Raw genomic sequence first — 17,472 nt, 5'->3', positions numbered from 1 at the left:
AACTGTTAACAGCAGATGGTTTGACGCGGCTTGACGGCCTCTGATGGCCAATCGCGAAGCCTAGATTAATCTATTTTGGGGCATTAAAGAGCATCCGACAATATAAGATGCCAATAGATTATGAAACAACAGCTTTGTAGACGAAAAAACGAAGTATTAGCCACCAGTGGCTCGTTGAACAGTCAGTGACATCCCAGAGACGCGATGCTTTGAAGGCTGGCTAGCGAAGACGCGCTTGGGAGGAAAGAACCGCGTAAAGTGGTTCGGAGATGCGCTAGTCCCATTGCGGTGTGTATATCACGTGGTATCACCTGACCGTATCGCGGAAACGAAGGAACAGCAATGGATGCCAGCAAGAGAGGTGCAAACATCGCTGCTCGGTCGCTTATCCTTCAACCACACGATATCCTGCATTACTTTTGTCCATCAAAATGACTGTCGTGGAGTCAGTGAAGAGCGCCGTTGGGCTTGGGGATAACACTGGTATGTTTTGGTGCCATTGGCATTCGAATCCTGAAATCGGACGCCGAAGCATTGATATCTGCAATGACTGCTAACTCATTGAGATAGTCGCTTCCCGTCAAGAAATGTCCGATGCTCGTCTTCCCCTTCCGTACCGAGACTCCTGTGCGCACCTTCTGATCCCATTGAACCGTTGCCGACAGCAGGAGTACTACCTTCCTTGGAAATGCGAGGTATTACAACTGTGCTTTGCGTCCCAGTACTTGATTTAGGGCTTTCCGGCAGCAACTAACCCTTGAACCTCTGCTACAGGATGAGAGACACAGCTACGAGAAGTGCCAATACGAGGAATTCAAGAAGCGCGTCGCCAAGATGGATGAGCTGCGAGCCGCGAAGAATGGTGCCCGGAGCAACTGATTTGTCAGAGACCAACTGTGCACTCGAAATGAACGGAGGAACCGACTATGTACATAATAAAGATTATGAGGCTATTTGTCCATGCACTGACTGGCGTTGGGATCTTTCTTCGCAATAAAGTTGCCGAGACTATGCCAATGACCACCTAAGCCCGGTTGATCCATGGAGGCGCTTTCTGCAGGGACTACATACCTTTACACGATGTTGAGTTGGTCAGTCAACTCCAAAAGGTGGCTGGTGCTGTTGGCCCTTGGTATTTGTCAGCAAATCTGCTTTCCAGCAGAACTAGCTCTTGGTGCTCTCGTATATGCATCCGTCCCCGCTTCCTGTCTATCCTCCTGTTGTGCCAGGAGTTCTGTTCGAAATATGGCCATTTCCGAGCGGCTCATGGTTGCGCTGATCTCGGGGCAGTCTCGATGTGTCATACCATTCGGCGAGGACAGCCTCACCCTCCCAGTAAACAGTCTTTCTTCGAGTAGCATAAAGAAGAAGTCAGTTTTCAGCTCTGCCTGGATGTCAATTCCGAAGTTGCATTAGAGCAAGGCCATATAGACAACTTATCATCCATGGCAGGCTACCTAAATCGCATCTGCATCATCGCGAAGTTCAGATGTCTTCAACAACTCATTGACGGTCGATAGTAAGCTACAAAACCGTGTATGTCCTAGTTGTTTGCTTCGAAAAATAAGCCCTGTTACGTACCACAGACGTAATCACATGATCCCGATATCTCCGCGCTTTGGAACATTTCCAGGTTGCTTATAAATCTTCTTCGCGCAGTTTCCGCCGCCTTATCAGCAACAATATGGTTTTTACCTAAGTGACTATTCCGATTTCTGCTGCCCCGCGGGAACGAAAAATCCTCCCGCACTACTATGCCAGTGGAAAGGTTTACGCCAATAGGCGATTGATCCCGGCCACCGAAGCTTCGGCACGAAAAAGCAGATAAAGTCCAACTATCACTTCTGTGATGATCAGATAATCTCACTTCTTCTTCTCCTGTTACTGCGTACCTTAGATACTTTGCATCACTTGCCACGGACATTGGTTGTACCTTACTCGCTGGGCCCGCCTTCATTCGAGGTCTAGACTGCCAGGGATTTCCGCCTCCTCTGTCGGGTTCTCGGATTTGTCCTCAGCTTGACCGCTTTGGTTGGGTCTTTCATGATACGATGGGTTTACTGTATGTCAAGAGTGACGATGCGCATAATCTGGTGCTAATGTTAGCTTAAGAGCACTTGGAACAGCACTTGAGTGGGAGGAGGCCAAGAAACGTTCCGATCAAGTACGGAAATGGGGAATCGAGGTCAGACCCTTGAAGTCAATGTTCTCTGTCCTTGCGACATGGGATGCCGGGGCTGTTACTGACATAACGGACAGCAATTACTGGCTATCTGGAATAGAGCCAAAGGGAAAGAACGTGATGCCCTGCTCTGGGGTGACGAGGTAGATTGCTCTTCCGTCGAGTTGATTGCTCTTTCTGGCCTAATGGCTCACACGGAATCAGGTCGAGTACCTTGTGGTAGCTGTCGATGACGAGGCTAAAAAGGCGCGATTGTCTCTGGCTCAAGCTGAGATTCTCAAATCCTTGGCCAGAGACGAGGCATTGTGGAAGGAGAAGCGCTCTGGTCCGGCACATGGTAAAGAACAGTAAGCTATTTCGGTCATGTGCCTTATTATCGGATCTGCCTAATACCCAGCAACTTAGTGAGGGCGAAGAACCTCCTCATTTCCATCCCGAGTTCGGCCGCTTTATGCTAGAGGCTACTCCGGGGAGGCCGTGGGGTATCGACTTCAAGGATCTTTTGAAAGTGGAATCGAATATGAAATGGAGGTGCGTTTGCTATTGCCATCAAGATGTATTTACGGTCACTAACTGTACGGTTCAGGCGGGAGATTGCGCAGTCTCACATGGCGCCAAATGAGGTCCCCATCACACTTACCACGTTTCCTCGTCTAGGAACGAAGGATGATTACATTCAGCCTTACTATCCTCCATCTGGCCCAGCACTGCGCTCGCAGTTTGTCCCCGATGAAATTGCTAATCCGCATATCAGATTCCCAACATTGGCAGCAAATATCAGATCGAGAAGGGGCCGGAAGGTCGAGTTGAATGTGCCAGTATTCGTGGACAAGAACACCCCAGTGCCTTTCAAGGACCCCACCGTTAACTATGATCTTCACAATTGGCCTGAGGATGATGATGTTCGAAATGGAGCAGCAAAGGAAGGCCATGTCTATATGGATGCGATGGCGTTTGGAATGGGCAGTTGCTGTCTTCAGATCACATTTCAAGCAAAAAATATAACGGAAGGGAGAAAACTGTATGACCAGCTTAGCCCGCTGGGACCCATTCTACTGGCTCTTACGGCTGCAACACCAATATACAAGGGATTCCTCGTCGATACTGACGTTCGGTGGAATCAAATCGGGAATGCTGTTGACGATAGGACGCGGGAAGAGCTTGGCGAACTTGTAAGGAATCTTGCATCCCCTTCCTTTCGACGCAATGGAAATTAACAAAGATACCAGCCTCTGAAGAATGATAGATGGAGGATCCCTAAGTCTCGATACGCATCCAACTCCACCTACATCTCCCAGGACCCCAGGCTGCGCAAGGAGTACCTGGATCCTGAACTGATCGTGGATGAAGACATCAAGAAACGACTTATTGAGGGTGGCATGGATGATTTGTTGGCGACGCATTTTGCCCACCTTTTCATCCGTGACCCCTTGGTCATCTTCTCAGAGGATCTGGACGAGCTGGATTTGAACAAGGCCGACCACTTTGAGAACTTGCAGTCTACTAACTGGCAGCACATGCGCTTCAAGCCGCCACCACCGGACAAGGCTGACATTGGCTGGCGTGTCGAATTCCGTTCAATGGAGATTCAAATGACGGACTTTGAGAATGCGGCTTTCAGTATCTTTATTGTTCTCGTCACTCGTGCCATTCTCAGCTTCGACCTTAACTTCTACATACCGATTCAGCGAACCGCCGAGAACATGGAGACAGCTCATGCGCGCAATGCTGTGCTGGACCGGAAGTTCTATTTCCGCAAAGATCCTTTCTCCCGCCGTGCTCCCAGACCAAGTCATCGTTCGACCAGCGCCAGCGAGGCCTCATCGGCCACTTCTTCTGCCTACAATACACCCCCTCCGTCACCTCCACTTGGACCAGTGGATTTGGAATACGACCTTATGACCATTGATGACATTGTCAATGGCTCTGCTGATGGATCATTTCCGGGGCTCATTCCACTCGTTGAATCGTACTTGAATAGCGTTAATGTGGACGTGGAGACTCGGTGTTCCTTAGCTACCTACCTTGACTTCATCAGGAAACGAGCAAACGGAACTATCTGGACAGGGGCCCGGTGGATTCGTGAGTTCGTTGCCTCTCATCCTTCGTATAAGCAGGATAGCGTGGTGTCTTCAGAGATCTGCTACGACCTTGTGAAAGCTGTGGAAGAGATGACCGTAAAGGAAGGCAGGGATGGGAGTGTCGGGTGGCAATTACTCAGGGGCCAATAAGATTGAAAGCATTTGCATCATCTAGTGATGAGATTTGTTTCACAGACCTGGCATTGGGTGGATAATATCATTCAGCTATAGATAGCATTCTCTTGCGTTACTTGGTGTCCCAGTACAAGACTTATGCAAAACCGTCTTTGATATCCAGACCATTTCCAGTTCTCCCCCTTGCACTTTTAGTCCTGGACTTTCTCTGCAGAATTGCTTACAAGCATCCGAGCATTTCGTTCCTCGAAACCGATCATGTGTGGAGCCAAACTGATCTCAGGCCAGTGCAGTTTTCTCATCCTCCGTTGGCCGTCGACACGAATCAGCCAGACCAGTCACCTTCCATTCCCCATTAATCCTATGGAGGACGAACAGTTCGACACCCACATGGTCCACAACCCCATTGATCTTCGCCCTGAACGGGGCCCACACAGCCGCTAGATTCGCCGACTCGTGCACCTTCACTTCAGGGTCCCAGATGCGCTCGTCGATGTCGTCCTTGATCTTGGAAATGTGCTCGACAAAGGCGCCAATCGTGCAAAATCGTGGCACGCTGGGCGGCGGTGGCCAGAGCGCCATTCCTCCTGCCTTGACGCAGTACTTGTCGAAGTCATCGCGAGACTTTGTTTCCAAGGCGGAGAGGAAACCCTTTGTCACTGCGATGATTGCGTCGACCTCCTCTGTCAGATTGCAGGTGGTTGGGATTGAGACATCCGATTGTCGCTGAGGTGGGTTTGATAGTGCCCAGCACATTGTGGACTTGTGGAGTTGATTGGAGGTGCGGTTGCAGAAATAAAAAGAGCTTTTTTTTTCGCTTGCGCTGTGTGCTTCTGTGCCAGTGAATGGCAAAAAGCTGCCGGTTCCGGGGGAAGTCCTTCATTTGATCGAAGGTCGACATCCCCGTAGCTGTTCCATCAGCCATTTCACATGCAGGTTCCCGTTGAGAGGGTCTATATCTTGGAAGTGCAGAGCTAGATTGATCCTGCTGTTTATGCTTGAGGGAGCAGTCGACACATGTTTGATCGAGGTATCTCTCTTCGAGAAGGATTGTCACACGCTAGAGCATCCGTCGCAATCCACGAACATGGCGCTGACAGATCTCGTCACCACCGCATTGGAAAGACGTTTACAGAACGCGTTGGATGTGTCACCGTTACACTGCAAGCTGCATCAAGTTTTTACCGTCTGACAAGTGTGACCCGTTTAACCGCCGAACGGCAGAGGCACATGAAGATTGAATGCGGCTTGAAAGGTTGCCTCAGACTGTGTAACCTGGTCAAGACCAGGAGGCAACACGAGCACGATGATTGCGTTGCATTCCCCGACAGCCTCCAGGAGGAGTGCTCAGCTTCTTGGCCATGTTAGCCAGCGTTCGTTGCCATATAGACCTTATGTCGGATACTTTCCGTCCTAGACGACCAGATTTGGAACTGGACACATCGAAAAATGTAACCTGCAGAGTAAGATGCGCGGAAGGATTCATTGACTCCTTGTACGACAATACAGAATAATGATTGCATCCCGTATAGAACCTTCGCTTCAGTGCTCCTGGGAGTGCCAGTCGAGGTTTTCGCTGCCAGCAAGATAAGTGTATTGAGCTGGAGCAAGACTAGAGTCTTGTCGTTGGCTTGGCTTCCCCCTACTCCGTCGGCACCTGTGGTCTATGGTTAGGGTGCAGCCAGCCATTTCTTGCTTTTTTCTTCTTGGAAGACTCCTGCTGTCTTGCACCCATCTACATTACTCTCTATCATCGTATCAACACCGCTGTCATCAGTKAGATGGCCATCCCCCGAGACCATATGTTACCGGTCACCTTTACTCCACTTCATATTCTTAACTTCTAATGGTTCTGAGGCCGACGACTCCACCTGATGACAACCTCCCTGACTCGTAACTATTCAGTAAACTTTTGTCAGAGCTTAATAATCCATGAATACTCTTGTCCGGCAATAGTTCTCGGCTTGCGATGTCTTACATCCCCATTTCTCATGTCTTGAGCGTGGGAGCAACGGCTATTCTTCGGCACATTGCCGAGCCGCGTGCAATAGCCTGAGCATCATGACTTAGTCTATTTCTCGTTTCCTAGGCCCAATTTTGCCCCCACGAGGTCATATTCTCCGCAATGGAGATGATGATCTTTGCTCTTCTAGGCAGAAGGGCCGGGGTGGATTTGTGGGATCCCCACACTCTTCAGAACCCCGCAAATTCCATGACTCGTTGTTATGCAGAGTATGTATGGGAGCCTACTGACGGCCTACTGACGGAATCGAGGCACGGCATGAAGATCAACAATCACCGAAAATCCAGCTTTGCAAGAAGCGGTAGCGTCTTTCGCGCTTTTTTCTTTGCGCCACTACAATGGGTACCAGCCTATATAAGACAATGAAGCCGAATCTTCCGCGGGGGAGGAAATGGTGCAAGTCCCAAATAGCGAGTTTTGAGCCTTCAGAATGAAACTTCTGGCTGCTTCCTTCTTTGCCCTCTGGGCTGTGGGGAATGCTGCACCGAGCAGCGTCTCCAATCCCAAGGTCCATGTCCGAAATGGTACCTACGTTGGGGTGAGAAATGCGAATTACCAGCAAGATTTCTTTTTAGGCATGCCGTATGCCCAGCAGCCTGTGGGAAATTTGCGATTCAAAGTTCCCCAATCCTTGAATGAGAGCTGGGACGGGGAGCGCGATGCAAAGGAGTACTCGGATATCTGTGTTGGATACGGCGTAAGTCAACTCCTCACTCTTTGGCAGAGAAGTTAGGCAAGCTGATTAGAAGTAGTCGGACTCCATCTGGTATCCGATGTCTGAAGCTTGTCTCACCCTAAACGTCATCCGCGGTTCGTCGGTCGATGAGAACTCGAAGCTGCCTGTTGGTGTCTGGATCCACGGGGGTGGATTCTACATGGGTTCAGGCTCTGACCAGCGCTACAACATGTCTGCTATCGTTGCAAACTCGTATGAGATTGGTAAGCCATATGTCCAGGCACAAATAAGGCAATCTTTCAAGATGCTTACGAGTTAAGGTAAACCCTTCATCGCCGTGTCGCTCAACTACCGTCTCTCTGCATGGGGCTTCTTGAGTTCTCAGGAGGTCGTTGACAGTGGGAACACTAATATCGGGCTCAGAGACCAAAGACTGGCGCTTCAATGGATCCAAGAGAATATTGCGGCGTTCGGAGGTGACCCGACCAAAGTCACCATCTGGGGGGAGTCCGCTGGAGGAATGTCTGTTGGCTATCATCTCACAGCATACGACGGCAGAGATGATGGTCTCTTCCGCGGAGCTATTATGGAATCTGGTGGTTCAATATCCGTCAGTCCAGCCAGCTACACAGTGTTCCAAGGCTTGTACGATGATCTTGTATCGAAAGTCCAGTGCTCAAACGCTGAAGATACGCTGCAATGTCTGCATGAAGTGCCATTTGAGACGTTGAATGCTGCTCTCAACGGCACTGGCGGCTTACCGAACTATAGATTTGCACCTGTGGTTGACGGAGATTTCATCCCGAATCGCGGCAGTGTCCTCTTGAAGGAACACAAATATGTCAAAGTCCCCATCATTGCTGGTACGAACACGGACGAGGGGTCAGCGTTTGGTCCCTCTGGGATCAATACCACGGAGCAATTCTACGAGTACCTCACAGGTTTGTTGGAGCGCTTTTCGTGTTTATCGCTGGAGACCAGGCTGACGGTCAAGATAGATGCCAAATATGGAGGGTCAATCAAGCTCCCCGCTCCAGTAGCAAAGCAACTCCTACGGCTCTATCCTGACGACCCGTCCCAAGGTATCCCTGAGTATCTCGGATCCGAACGTGTGCCATCCATGGGCTACCAATGGCGACGTACATCTGCCTACGCAGGGGATATGATGATGCACGCCAACCGCCGCCGACAATGTGAAGCGTGGACAGAGACATCAACGCCGGCGTACTGCTACCGATTCAATGTCCACGCAGCAGACGTTCCTCTACTCATGGGAGCCACCCACTTTGAGGAGGTGGCGTTTGTTTTCAACAACATCGAGGGACTTGGCTATCATAGTGGTAAACCGTTCGACGGCACGCCTGAGTCGTACAAGCAGCTCAGCAAGCTGATGACGAGTATGTGGGCTTCATTCATCCACGACTTGGATCCAAACTCGGGTATCCAGAACTCGCCGGTGCACTGGGATCCGTACGGCAGAAGAAACCCCGTCGACGTGCTCTTCGATGCCAACGTGACGAGCCACATGGAGCCCGACACATGGCGGAAGAAGGGGATTGACTATATCAACTCCAAGGCTGATGCGTATGGGCGATGATTACAGCCATCATGTGCCTTGAGCATCACAAAGCATCTCTCTGGTTGTAGCGGAGATGCAATGCCGTGATAAGTTTGGGTGCTGCTAATGTTGTAGCTACTGTTGTAAATAGAACGTATCGGACATGATATATATCTGCAAGAACAAGAACTTTTCATAAGACTTAGCGCGTACCCTCTGTAAACATATCCAGCTTTCGTCGACAACACCGACATCACCAAATTCTGTTAGGTCCAATTTCCCCAGTCAGCTTCACGCCATTATGACTGCGCATCTTCTAGATAGGATGTCCAGATTAACAACTCAATAACACACCTCTGAACAAGGAACGTAAATTCACCCTTGTACGTCTACAACGGTATGCAAGGGCAGACTGCTCCACTACGCCATGTCAAAACTCTGAAAGCTGGCCCAATGACTGCTCTATCAAAGCCTGGCTGCAACTACAGAGTACAATTGTTGAACTTTTCGATTCCAACGCACATTTGATACTGATAAATACTCGGACCTACACAGAAAATATAACAAGAACAATGATAATTATAAGAAATGACAACTGTCATGTATCCCCTGCATAAGAGCCTTACTGAGAATCGATATCCTATGTACATGATCCTAAAGCCATACGAAAGTTACGGGGTATCTATGCCAGGAAATGCCAGTATCTTACCTTAGACGGGCAGGCATTACCTTCTTTACCACCTTTCCTTATATGGAAGAAAGGTACATGCTGATATTCGGACGAGCCATGTTTGCACCCGCACATTAATCTCCTAGAATAAAGGTTTTCCCAAAAACCTTCCGTTTACTTGGAAATATCTGCGGACCACTGGGACATTCTTTCTGCATGATCTGGACAGTACGCATGTCTTGATGCTAGCTATGCCGGTCAATACTTCCGACCAACCATCGATCATAGATGAGCGGAGATACGGTGGAGAATGCTGAATAATTGCTTACATTAGTAGAGAAGCGAGGAATTACCTTTTCGGGTTTAGCTTCCTAAATCTCCTTTCCTGCAGTTTAGCTATGAGATGATGATGATTACTTGTACAAATAACTGCTCAGGTGAGTACTAATAAAAGACAAAGGACAGGTATACATAGATATTAATGAACGCATGCCTTCAACAATAGATGAGGAACATAATAGTTGAATATAGGGTCTATATGGAACTATAGACAATAGACTACGGTAGTATTCAATGCGTGAACGGCTAGGGAAGAATTGGAACGGATCTGAGCATTCCAGATCGATCCCTGATCCATCCCGCTTCGGCCACTGCTTTGTTGGTTGTTCTAAGCTCCAAGGACGCATTCGACCTTGCATTCTCCGGTAGTTTGAAGGCAAGTCTGCGATGTGATACCGTCAAGAAGAGTGTTCTACCAAGCATCGAGTATCCATGGTTGGTACCCAGTACAACAATAGGGGTTCGTGGATCGATCAAATGCCGCTAAGCCGTAGCCTTGCATGGCCTGGATCTTCTATCTGCAGATTGGCCGTCGCCGCCCAACCAGCCGCACGCCCTGAGGAATTTGAAATATATGCAGAAGGTATTGCAAATAAGCCTCAAGCCTCATCGAGCCTGTCCATTTCTAGACAAGCAAGATCATCTACTCAGGTACTACCGATAATTTGTCTCGCTTAACTCAGTTGGGCAGGACGTCATGCATGCCATGATCCACTCTCTTTTCCGGGTCTTAGGAGGCCCCGAGTCTCACTGTAGCTGAGCACATAGGTACGGGGGACATCCTTACCTATTTGGGCGGTTTGCACGCAGACGTAGTGAACAGTATCCATAAGGATTTGCCAGAGATCTGCATCCGCATAGATCCGCATCCTGTATTACCCATCTACAGATCTAGGCGTGCAGGCTGTAGCAGGAAAAAGGTGCATTGACCAGTCAGGTGGTGTCGATTTGGGCAAATATCTCCTTGCTTCCGGCATGACTATTGACCAGAAATTCGGATGCAAGCGATGAAAATCGTTGGGTGGAGGACGCCGATCTGGCGTTGTAAGCGCATAATAGCGACTCATTAGTACAAACCAAACCATCGTGCTGCTGTGTAACGTGAGTAATCATCACTGCCCTATCTGCTGATCTATTAGCGCATATTATTGCCCGCTGATTAATACAAAGGAAGCGTTTCAAGCCCATGATCCCAACGTAGGGTGGATAGAGATCGGAGCAAGACATAGATCCATTTCATGCTCCAAACAAACCTTACTTGGGCACTATCTGGAGCTTCCTTTTCACTTATTGGACCGAATGTCCGGTAACGATCCGATAGTATGGAAATGGTATACGGAATAGGTAGGCTGAGTTTGGAGAGCATGCCAACATGGTGATGATATCTAGTCCCCATGAGGTAACTTCAGCAGAAGCTACCCTCCTCTCCTTAAGCGAAGTGATTCTTCGGATTCCATCTGACTACCCGTTCGGGACCCATTGATCTCCGGGTATCACCACCGAGCAATCAGAAAACGACACACATGTGTAGTGGGTCACTGACTCTTCATAGCTACTTGACCATTTAAGGTCAAGAGTCCAGGACAAAAGCAACCAAGATAACACAGGATCGACTACTCCGACTGCATGGATGGAGACCAACACTTTTGACCATCAGGGGTCAGATGATTGCATGAGGTACAACTATGACTTATAATGATCTACCTACAGGCTCTAAACCATGAAATACTCCGTACAGAATGAACCTATGCACATAGCTACATGTAGGTACAATACTACCGTATTCATCTGTTGGCTGTACATCACTCCTTACCCGTTAGAATCAATCCGAGTCTAGGGACAAACTAGCAACATCCAGCCAAGTTCAATATCCCATCCCTCAACAATCAACCATTTCCCAATCAGGACAACAGACCGGGAACGGGAATCTAGGTTCGACACCGACGACTCCCAGCCAAACACGGCAGGAAGAGTCTCGGATCTGGAATTTGGGCCGTCCTAGTCTTCCAGCTATGGCGGTACCTTTCTAGAAAGAGATGGTCGTATCTTGGATCTTCTTTACTGTAGGCGTGGGCTCCATTCGTCGATATACAAATACCAGAATAGCATGGAGTACTGTAAAAGACCTGCCTGGCCAAAAATGGAATATGGAGTACTTTCTGCAGTAAACCTTGGACATACGTGCCTCGTGGAATAGAAACACAGATCACCCAAGTACATACTCCATATGGCATACAAACTTGAATTTTAATCATGATTATTACCAGACTGAGCAGAGTACAGTACCATAGATTGGACTCGGAAGTTTGAGCACACCGCTCCCTGGCACCGAGGGACTGGGTCGTGCGTATTTTTTGTACGTGCTCGGCCGGAGATCGGTGACATCTTTTTTCCTTCACGTTTCCGCGTGGTCGCCGATAGTACCGTACCAAATGTGGAAGACCAGTGTTTATGGGTCCCCGACAAATAATTCTCTAACATTTGAAAGCATTATTTTTCGAGTTACTCTAGTCCTATGCCGAGTGACCGGAGAGATAATAGTCAGATGCCGCGGAGATCCGAATCTGAAATCTCGAGAAGCAAATGTAAGCAATCCGTAACCTTTGGGTCAAGCGGGACGGTACCTTATAGATTACACTGCCCCCTTCTAGACTAGGCCATAAGGAAACCATCGAAATTCTATGTATCCCGTCTGTCAATCTCTCTCATAAATCCTTCCCAGGCTGCAGCGGAGTTGTCCGGGATAAGCAGCAACGACCGAACTCGACCTACGAGACACTAGCTGAAATTAGGTTACACCACATCGCCATAGCGTTGAACAGGGCCGCCGATTTGTAATTGTCAGATTGTGCGGTGAGAGGATTTGCGATACTCACCTTCCGTTTTGAAGTCAGGGGAACACTCAATAGTCTCGCAGTGGCGCAGCCAAAAAATCCTTTGTCGTAAAAAGCAGTCTGATGACCCATGCAAGATTGGAGATGAGATTAGATCAGGTGAGATGAGATGAGATGAGATCCTGAGATCCGATCCGATGCGATGCGATTCGATCGAAACACTAGGCTGGATACAGGTAGGCAGTGTTTCACTCGGTATTTTAAAAAAACATGGGCCGAACCTTCTGGTTACATAAATACATTTTCGCAGTACAGGCATGTCGGCCACACACCAGCAGCCTGTATTTGCAGCTGGAAGCATATGCAAGTCAAAACTCAAATATGTCTGCCATACTCTATTAATCGGTAAATCCAAGAAAAGAGTCGACCCTCTTTGGTCACCGCGACTACGGGAGTTCCGTAACATTATTGATGTTTAATTAAAATCGACGATATGAGACCCACGGAGGTGGTTCTGGTGGGTTCTAGCGCGATTTCGGGATTCGACGCTCGGTGATTGGATGATTTTACAGTACACCGTAAGATTCCTCTTCAGGGTCTGGCTGGCACACACTATACCGCTTTCAGTCATCCAAGATCCAGCCCTTTCTCCTATATCAACATCATCATAAGTACCTATGCAGTACTTCCGACCTACGAATACACAACCACGATGTGCGATGGCAAATCTCCTAGATACCTGCAACTTACCAGCGACGCTACGTACGCCATGGAATCGAATTCTAGTAATAAAACTCTATCCAAAGCCATGCGGCACACATCCTGCGCTATGACAAAGTCTATCTGGAGGCCCATGCGTCCGATGCGCGCTAGACAGTCACTAGACGACTAGTCTCATTAGCCCGATGAATCTATTCAGAGTTCACCTCCTGAGCCTTGCACGTCATGAGGTATCCCGTGACGAGGCACAGGCCAGAGAGCGACTCTCGAAATATGTTCATATGTACTTCACCCTGTGCGGAGTAGCGCCTGTATCCCGAATGTCGGAGTCTGAGACAAAGGCTGTACTCTGTAATGCTATGGAATGTATTATGGCTGTTGCCTCAGTGATGTGAAGTAATTTAGCGAGTGCTAGACTACCTCGTGTCGGAGATTAACAGTGTAACGTCCAGTCTACAGATACAGAGTACTAACTGGCAATTGCTTGGTTCTGCTTTTCTGGTAGTTTCCATACTTCCAAATTTTTATTATTCATTTATTTCCTTTTTCTTTTTCCTTCCTCTCCTTGATCGTGGCGAGGCTGCCAAGTGGGTCTTGCTTCGCATGATACAGAAGATGCGCTAATGGTATGTACGGAGTATACAAAGACAATTCGCCAAGCAGATGTATCTGAGACGAGTGGCACACGACACATGGTTGTCATCCGTGTTTTATTGATTAACATCTTCTCGAATCTAGTGAGTAGAACCATAGATCAACACCTTCCCAGACAGTAGGCATACGGTTGGAGTGATGAGTTCATGGGTCGAAGCTCGAAGCTGGGGTATAGAGTTGCAAAACAAAAGTAGATCAGGTACACGATGCCACGCAGGGGAACAAAGACATCTTAGATCAACTAGTAGTCGATAATCGCCCAGTACAGAAGAAGATAGTCTATCCTGGGAGCTGTCTTATAACGTGCGAGGGGTATTAAGAAAGGGTAATTCCAAAAACAAAATCAATAATAGGAGGAGATGAACGAGGCCCACTGTCGGATGGTCAAGTGAGCATGACCCATCCGCAAAGTAAAAACATTCTGGCCGTGACATCCAGAGAAGGACCAAGATGCAAGAGCTCGTGATCCAAACAAAACTTTGGGACACAGAACGCCTGGCACTTCTAACCCCAATGCCTTTTTAACGCCACAAAGTACAAGGAAATTATGAGAAAAAGGGAGAAGGGAAGAGAAAAAATAAAAATGAAAGTAGAAAATAAAAAGAAGGCACGTGATTATCGGGTACCGGGAGGTGCAGGATCGAGAGCGGCTTTGGGCTTCAGATTCGAGCCCAGGGATGCAGCCTTGCTGGCGCCCATCTTGCGCGTCAATTTGGCATAGTGTAGGCCACAGGCATTGCACAATGTTCGAGCGCCATCTGGACCACGACGCCATTCTGGAGTTTCGGCTCGGTTGCAGCTGTGGCAACGACCAGGAGGGGCGGCTTTCTATAATGATGCTTGGTTAGCTCGGCAATAATCTTTGTCCAGTCGGGAAATGACGCTCTGGAAAACAATGGAAAAGCCCGAGACTCGCTGCAACGATAGTGCCAGCAGCCAAAGGAAAGGGGTGAGCAAATAAGCACAGTACAGAGTAGAACCTACCCCTCGTCGCTTTTTGGTATCCGGCCCGGCAAATCCGCCACTACCCTTGAAATCTTCTTGGTACATTGCCATATGGTCACTATCATGGACTCCACCGGCGTTAAAAGCTTTTCTTTGAGCCATCTGCTCCGCCAAGGCATGCTCCTGGTTCAAAACAGCGGTTCGTATCCGCATCAAAGCATCCTGATTCCGACGTTGCAGATTGATCATGTCTTCAATTTCGTGGAGGGAAGGCAAAGTCCCCAACATGGGCCCAGACCGCTGAGTCTGGTGCGCTCTGGTAGCATAGTGCCGGGAAAAGTCCAAGGTCCGCGAACTCACTTCGGCGATCTAATCCAGAGTCCATCAGTAATCTAGCGAACAACGCCGGAAAACATGTTCCTTGCAATGAAAACACATACCTCGTTAAGTGAGGTCTCCACTTCGTAGATGTCCAAGTGGCGCTTGGCAGAGTCGCCTTGAGGTTGTACCGGAACCGCAGGACGCCCCGCCAGCCCATTTTTCAATTCCTCGACACGTGGTGGTTCTGGCGCGCCAGGTCTCCAGGGCGTTCCCGCATAGGGTCTAGTGTCATGATGGGATAGAGGGTATGTCGGTGCGTTTGGTGGAGGTTGTGACTGAAAAGTGAACGGCTGCGAATATGCGGTGTATCCATTTGGTGAGGCAATACTCCCCGCCGAAGTAGGAGCACTGTATTCGTACCCGGATCCCGTCTGCGAGCCCGCGATCGAAGTCAAGCCAGTCTTGGCACTGTGGGTAGGTGATTTGCTCGAGTTGAGCGACTGTAATGAGGGATTTCTCGATTCCTGTGTGGTGATAGATGCGAGGCTTGACCGCGAAGCCTCCGTTTGCAGCTGAGAATAAGCAGGTTCGCGCATGTATGGGCCTGCTGGCGCTCCATTTGAGAACGGGTTGGGGGGTCCGGCCGGACCATCTCCTGCTGATCGACCGACGAGAGCATGTGGAGGAGCGGGATGAGCTTGCGGCGGAGGACCCGATGTAGGTGGAGCAGGGTATGGTAAAGGGCTATCATTCCTTAACGCCTCGTGAATTGAAGGGAGTGATTGTCTCTGTGGTTGCAACTGTTTCTCCTTTTCTTCCTCGAGTGCCCGCCTCGAATCTGGAGGAGAGATGTATCCGGGCTGTGGAGGTGCGCTAGCCGCAGGAGGCTGATAGGAGTAAGGTGAAGGTTGGCTGGGATACATGGTTGTCGGGCTAACGAGGGGTGTTGGTGATGAGATCGTCGAATTTCTCGAGGGATACCCAGACCCGTCCTTTGTGAAGAAACTTATGGTTGGTAGATGGTCCCTAGATGCAGCAAATTCACAGTCAGTAAATATCATCAGCGAATGCTTCCTTCATGATCGGCTCGGAGCGCATGATGGGACGGAAAAGGGGCAAGACTGACCTCTGTCTATGAGTTGCCTCTAATGACCCCATTACGCCTGAATGTCACTTTGAGTGCTCCGGCTCATCCACTCCAAATTCCCGCTACTGGCCGCTGCCGCCCGGCGAATTTCAATCAACTATTAAGAGGATCGCAACGTTTGGTCGATCGGCAGGGCGGTTCGGCGCGTTGGTGTAGTGATGAGGGGCTGGAGAGCGTTAGGCGGTCCTGCGGCAAGATTCGACGTTCGAGTAAGGTCCTCGAGGGATGTGCAGTCGTCCTCTTCCTGAAATCGTAGTACCTGAACACTATCCCCTTTTGCTTGCCTAAGGGAAGATGGTGCGACGAATACGTTGACGAAGAGAGGAGGTGCCACCTTTCTTTATCAGGTTGTTTGAGTTGGTTGGCGGTTGTGTGGGGAGAGTGAACCAGGCAAATTTGGAGTTAGAAGATCGTAAGGTGTCCCTAAGAATGAAAGCCTGGACTCTTGACAACTTCGATTCACAGGAAAAGCTTGGGATCAAACTCCGATGTAAGAAGAGTGGAGTGGCGCAGGTAGGGATCAAGTAGCCCACGGAAGATGCGATGCGGTTAGAAGTGGGCGCGATTGTCAAATAGGACTGATCCTCTCACAATTCTGGGTGGAGGAATCAAGGATACGGCAATCATCCGAAGCGCGCGACGAACGGATCAGATCAGAACAGCCGTTCTTGTGTTTCAGAGTGTCATCTGTCCAAAGATAAATTTGCGTGGGTAAAAAAATAGAAATAAACTTCCAGCTGTCAAATATTTGTGTTTTGTTCTCTTTCGATCTCGACAATAGTGGTGTGAGTTGCGGGCGGGAGGTGCGGGCGGCGCTGTTGATGCAAGGGATAATGAATGAATGCGTCGCGTGTAATAGGAAACGTTGGCCTGTTTCTTTGTCTCTCCAAATGACAACTTAGGTATGCGTCAAACTCAGATAAACGACGGAGGAAATTATTGACGGGGAAGCAGAAGCGCGATTTTGGGGGAAAAGCAAGTAATCGGTATGGATAGAGGCTGAGGGATGGGAGAGACGACAGGAAGAAGCGCAAGCGGGTTCAGTTCGAAAGGACTTCTCCCGAAATCTGAAGTCTTGCTTCAAGCAGAAGAGTTCGAAGAGCGAGGATGATATGCAGGATCTTAGGAAAGGTTGGTAGAGAAGAAGAGAGTCAAGAGGCAAGAAGCTAAATAATTACTAGAATAAG

The 17,472-nt window shown here is 49.0% G+C and overlaps 5 protein-coding genes across 5 annotated transcripts; 3 read left to right on the top strand and 2 right to left on the bottom strand.

Moving 5' to 3' along the window:
- Positions 1 to 431: 431 nt before the first annotated feature.
- Positions 432 to 879, top strand: Aspvir_005842 (NADH dehydrogenase [ubiquinone] 1 beta subcomplex subunit 7; the record flags this gene model as incomplete). The annotated part of the gene is made up of 3 exons (XM_043269052.1): positions 432 to 483; positions 571 to 695; positions 775 to 879. 3 exons carry the CDS (start codon positions 432 to 434, stop codon positions 877 to 879), a joined length of 282 nt encoding a protein of 93 aa, XP_043124987.1.
- Positions 880 to 2,051: 1,172 nt separating this feature from the next.
- Aspvir_005841 (glutamate--cysteine ligase) lies at positions 2,052 to 4,413 on the top strand (the record flags this gene model as incomplete). The annotated part of the gene is made up of 7 exons (XM_043269051.1): positions 2,052 to 2,062; positions 2,113 to 2,185; positions 2,260 to 2,325; positions 2,387 to 2,529; positions 2,588 to 2,713; positions 2,769 to 3,354; positions 3,412 to 4,413. The coding sequence occupies 7 exons, from the start codon at positions 2,052 to 2,054 to the stop codon at positions 4,411 to 4,413; spliced, it is 2,007 nt and encodes a 668-aa protein (XP_043124986.1).
- A 264-nt stretch (positions 4,414 to 4,677) lies between these two features.
- Positions 4,678 to 5,154, bottom strand: Aspvir_005840 (uncharacterized protein; the record flags this gene model as incomplete). The annotated part of the gene is made up of 1 exon (XM_043269050.1): positions 4,678 to 5,154. One exon carries the CDS (start codon positions 5,152 to 5,154, stop codon positions 4,678 to 4,680), a length of 477 nt encoding a protein of 158 aa, XP_043124985.1.
- A 1,697-nt stretch (positions 5,155 to 6,851) lies between these two features.
- On the top strand, positions 6,852 to 8,694 carry Aspvir_005839 (carboxylesterase/lipase family protein; the record flags this gene model as incomplete). Its single annotated transcript, XM_043269049.1, has 3 exons — positions 6,852 to 7,118; positions 7,174 to 7,360; positions 7,418 to 8,694. The coding sequence occupies 3 exons, from the start codon at positions 6,852 to 6,854 to the stop codon at positions 8,692 to 8,694; spliced, it is 1,731 nt and encodes a 576-aa protein (XP_043124984.1).
- Positions 8,695 to 14,487: 5,793 nt separating this feature from the next.
- Positions 14,488 to 16,061, bottom strand: nsdD (GATA-type sexual development transcription factor NsdD; the record flags this gene model as incomplete). Its single annotated transcript, XM_043269048.1, has 3 exons — positions 14,488 to 14,700; positions 14,857 to 15,186; positions 15,258 to 16,061. 3 exons carry the CDS (start codon positions 16,059 to 16,061, stop codon positions 14,488 to 14,490), a joined length of 1,347 nt encoding a protein of 448 aa, XP_043124983.1.
- Between the last annotated feature and the right edge of the window lie 1,411 nt (positions 16,062 to 17,472).

The sequence above is a fragment of the Aspergillus viridinutans genome (genome assembly GCF_018404265.1).
Source record: "Aspergillus viridinutans IFM 47045 DNA, scaffold_3, whole genome shotgun sequence".
NCBI classification, from domain to species: domain Eukaryota; kingdom Fungi; phylum Ascomycota; class Eurotiomycetes; order Eurotiales; family Aspergillaceae; genus Aspergillus; species Aspergillus viridinutans.
The sequence above is the reverse complement of the archived record's forward strand: the minus strand, read 5'-3'. Positions and strand labels throughout refer to the sequence as shown.